The following is a 3,699-nucleotide window of genomic DNA, read 5'->3' as shown; positions in this document are numbered from 1 at the left end:
GCACCATCCACCTGGCTTCACACAAAGCATGTTCCCCTTCAGTAGCACCATCCACCTGGCTTCACACAAAGCATGTTCCCCTTCAGTAGCACCATCCACCTGGCTTCACACAAAGCATGTTCCCCTTCAGTAGCACCATCCACCTGGCTTCACACACAACACACAGCCTGTTTCTTACGTCATAAAAATAACTTTATTCCCTTTGATCTCACATTAAACAGATTCCAGTTGAAATTCGGTTTGATTTCATATTTACTAGTGATCCTGCTGACACCTAGACCCAGCGTGATTTGCTGCTGTTAAGTATACATTACACTAAAGTTGACAATTCTTCATACTTAAGGCATTGTCTCCTCATACCAGCAACCAAAAGGGTTCTCCCAGCTGAACGTGCCGTCGTTACTGACAGCGATATGGTATATTAAGTGTACATCTTAATGTGTTCCACCATGTCACACCAACAAAAAAAAGCTTGCTACATTGTTTTATACTGATAAGACTAAACTCCAGTGTGTATCCTCATGTGTTGAATCCAGGATTTATGCCATTTAAAACTCTTGTTACATTCTTGACACTGAAAGGGTTCCTCGCCTGTGTGCGTCCTCATGTGTTGTACCAGACCAGCTTTACGACTGTACATCCTGTCACATTCTGTACAGTGATATGGTTTCTCTCCTGTATGTATCCTCATATGGTCAATCAGATTTGTTTTACAAATAAAGGTTTTGTGACATTCCTGACACTGAAACGGTTTCGCTCCCGTGTGTGTCCTCATATGAATGATCAAATTAGGCTGCCATCTAAAGCTCTTGTTGCATTCCTGACACTGAAATGGTTTCTCTCTTGTGTGTGTCCTCATGTGAACAAGCAAATGAGATTTCCAACTAAAAGTACTGTTACATTCAAGACACTGATAAGGTTTCTCTCCTGTGTGACTGCCCAGTGGCATACCTTCCATGGGAAGAGTGTTCTTTCTTTTTCTGCTTGATTTGACTGTTTCTAGCAAAGGCATCACTCCTCCATGTTCCTCCTCCTCCAAACTCTGAGCTGCAGGACAGTCTGGAGCTACAACAGAGAGGGGCTGACAGTCACTGTCTGGTTCTGATGCTGCAGAGTCTTGTACATGAGACTCTGCTTTGATTTGCTCCTCAGTTGTGTTGGTGGGTAGAGAGTCTCCTTCTCTGTCCTCCACTTTAACAGGCTGGTCAAGATGTGAACATTCAGAGAAGCCATCCTGATCCCAGTCCTGTTCCACACTGGAAGACGTGGATATGGAGTCTGTAGTTTCAGACTGCAGTCCTTGGAGCTGCTCTTCCTCCTGACTGGTCCACAGCTCCTGTTCCTCTTTAATCTGTGGGGGCTCCGGGAGAGAGAGCTGCTGTACATCTGGGGGGGGGGGAATGTGATCTATTTAATAATTCTGCAACTCAACATGTCTGTCAGCTAAAACTAGACCAGTGGTGGTGGTCTTAGCAGGGTGTGGTGGGGTGGTCTTAGCAGGGTGTGGTGGGGTGGTCTTAGCAGGGTGTGGTGGGGTGGTCTTAGCAGGGTGTGGTGGGGTGGTCTTAGCAGGGTGTGGTGGGGTGGTCTTAGCAGGGTGTGGTGGGGTGATCTTAGCAGGGTGTGGTGGGGTGGTCTTAGCAGGGTGTGGTGGGGTGGTCTTAGCAGGGTGTGGTGGGGTGGTCTTAGCAGGGTGTGGTGGGGTGGTCTTAGCAGGGTGTGGTGGGTGGTCTTAGCAGGGTGTGGTGGGGTGATCTTAGCAGGGTGTGGTGGGGTGGTCTTAGCAGGGTGTGGTGGGGTGGTCTTAGCAGGGTGTGGTGGGGTGGTCTTAGCAGGGTGTGGTGGGGTGATCTTAGCAGGGTGTGGTGGGGTGGTCTTAGCAGGGTGTGGTGGGGTGGTCTTAGCAGGGTGTGGTGGGGTGGTCTTAGCAGGGTGTGGTGGGGTGATCTTAGCAGGGTGTGGTGGGGTGGTCTTAGCAGGGTGTGGTGGGGTGGTCTTAGCAGGGTGTGGTGGGGTGATCTTAGCAGGGTGTGGTGGGGTGGTCTTAGCAGGGTGTGGTGGGGTGATCTTAGCAGGGTGTGGTGGGGTGGTCTTAGCAGGGTGTGGTGGGGTGATCTTAGCAGGGTGTGGTGGGGTGATCTTAGCAGGGTGTGGTGGGGTGATCTTAGCAGGGTGTGGTGGGGTGGTCTTAGCAGGGTGTGGTGGGGTGGTCTTAGCAGGGTGTGGTGGGGTGGTCTTAGCAGGGTGTGGTGGGGTGGTCTTAGCAGGGTGTGGTGGGGTGATCTTAGCAGGGTGTGGTGGGGTGGTCTTAGCAGGGTGTGGTGGGGTGATCTTAGCAGGGTGTGGTGGGGTGGTCTTAGCAGGGTGTGGTGGGGTGGTCTTAGCAGGGTGTGGTGGGGTGGTCTTAGCAGGGTGTGGTGGGGTGATCTTAGCAGGGTGTGGTGTGGTGGTCTTAGCAGGGTGTGGTGGGGTGGTCTTAGCAGGGTGTGGTGGGGTGGTCTTAGGAGGGTGTGGTGGGGTGGTCTTAGCAGGGTGTGGTGGGGTGATCTTAGCAGGGTGTGGTGGGGTGGTCTTAGCAGGGTGTGGTGGGGTGGTCTTAGCAGGGTGTGGTGGGGTGGTCTTAGCAGGGTGTGGTGGGGTGGTCTTAGCAGGGTGTGGTGGGGTGATCTTAGCAGGGTGTGGTGGGGTGGTCTTAGCAGGGTGTGGTGGGGTGGTCTTAGCAGGGTGTGGTGGGGTGGTCTTAGCAGGGTGTGGTGGGGTGGTCTTAGCAGGGTGTGGTGGGGTGGTCTTAGCAGGGTGTGGTGGGGTGATCTTAGCAGGGTGTGGTGGGGTGATCTTAGCAGGGTGTGGTGGGGTGGTCTTAGCAGGGTGTGGTGGGGTGGTCTTAGCAGGGTGTGGTGGGGTGATCTTAGCAGGGTGTGGTGGGGTGGTCTTAGCAGGGTGTGGTGGGGTGGTCTTAGCAGGGTGTGGTGGGGTGGTCTTAGCAGGGTGTGGTGGGGTGGTCTTAGCAGGGTGTGGTGGGGTGGTCTTAGCAGGGTGTGGTGGGGTGGTCTTAGCAGGGTGTGGTGGGGTGATCTTAGCAGGGTGTGGTGGGGTGGTCTTAGCAGGGTGTGGTGGGGTGATCTTAGCAGGGTGTGGTGGGGTGGTCTTAGCAGGGTGTGGTGGGGTGGTCTTAGCAGGGTGTGGTGGGGTGGTCTTAGCAGGGTGTGGTGGGGTGATCTTAGCAGGGTGTGGTGGGGTGATCTTAGCAGGGTGTGGTGGGGTGGTCTTAGCAGGGTGTGGTGGGGTGGTCTTAGCAGGGTGTGGTGGGGTGGTCTTAGCAGGGTGTGGTGGGGTGGTCTTAGCAGGGTGTGGTGGGGTGGTCTTAGCAGGGTGTGGTGGGGTGATCTTAGCAGGGTGTGGTGGGGTGGTCTTAGCAGGGTGTGGTGGGGTGGTCTTAGCAGGGTGTGGTGGGGTGGTCTTAGCAGGGTGTGGTGGGGTGGTCTTAGCAGGGTGTGGTGGGGTGGTCTTAGCAGGGTGTGGTGGGGTGGTCTTAGCAGGGTGTGGTGGGGTGGTCTTAGCAGGGTGTGGTGACCTCCCATGACCTCCCATGACCCCAGAAGACCCAAGACGATAGCATGACTAAGACATTGTAAACAGGCCACCCTGCCATGTTTAGAACGTGTTCCACACCAGTTCCTAACTACAACGTTCTCAGTG

At 54.4% G+C, this 3,699-nt stretch overlaps 1 protein-coding gene across 1 annotated transcript in view; it reads right to left on the bottom strand.

The window, feature by feature from the left end:
- Positions 1–174: 174 nt before the first annotated feature.
- Positions 175–3,699, bottom strand: part of LOC124464943 (zinc finger protein with KRAB and SCAN domains 8-like) — a 4,984-nt gene continuing 1,459 nt past the window's right edge. Inside the window, exon 3 of the mRNA XM_047016879.1 lies at positions 175–1,386. Coding sequence (XP_046872835.1) covers positions 500–1,386 — 887 coding nt within the window. The 3' untranslated portion in view covers positions 175–499. The remainder of the gene's footprint in view (positions 1,387–3,699) is intronic.

This window comes from Hypomesus transpacificus, unplaced genomic scaffold (genome assembly GCF_021917145.1).
Source record: "Hypomesus transpacificus isolate Combined female unplaced genomic scaffold, fHypTra1 scaffold_423, whole genome shotgun sequence".
Classification (NCBI taxonomy): Eukaryota; Metazoa; Chordata; class Actinopteri; order Osmeriformes; family Osmeridae; genus Hypomesus; species Hypomesus transpacificus.
Note: the sequence above shows the minus strand (reverse complement) of the source record. Positions and strands in the feature narration are given on the sequence as shown.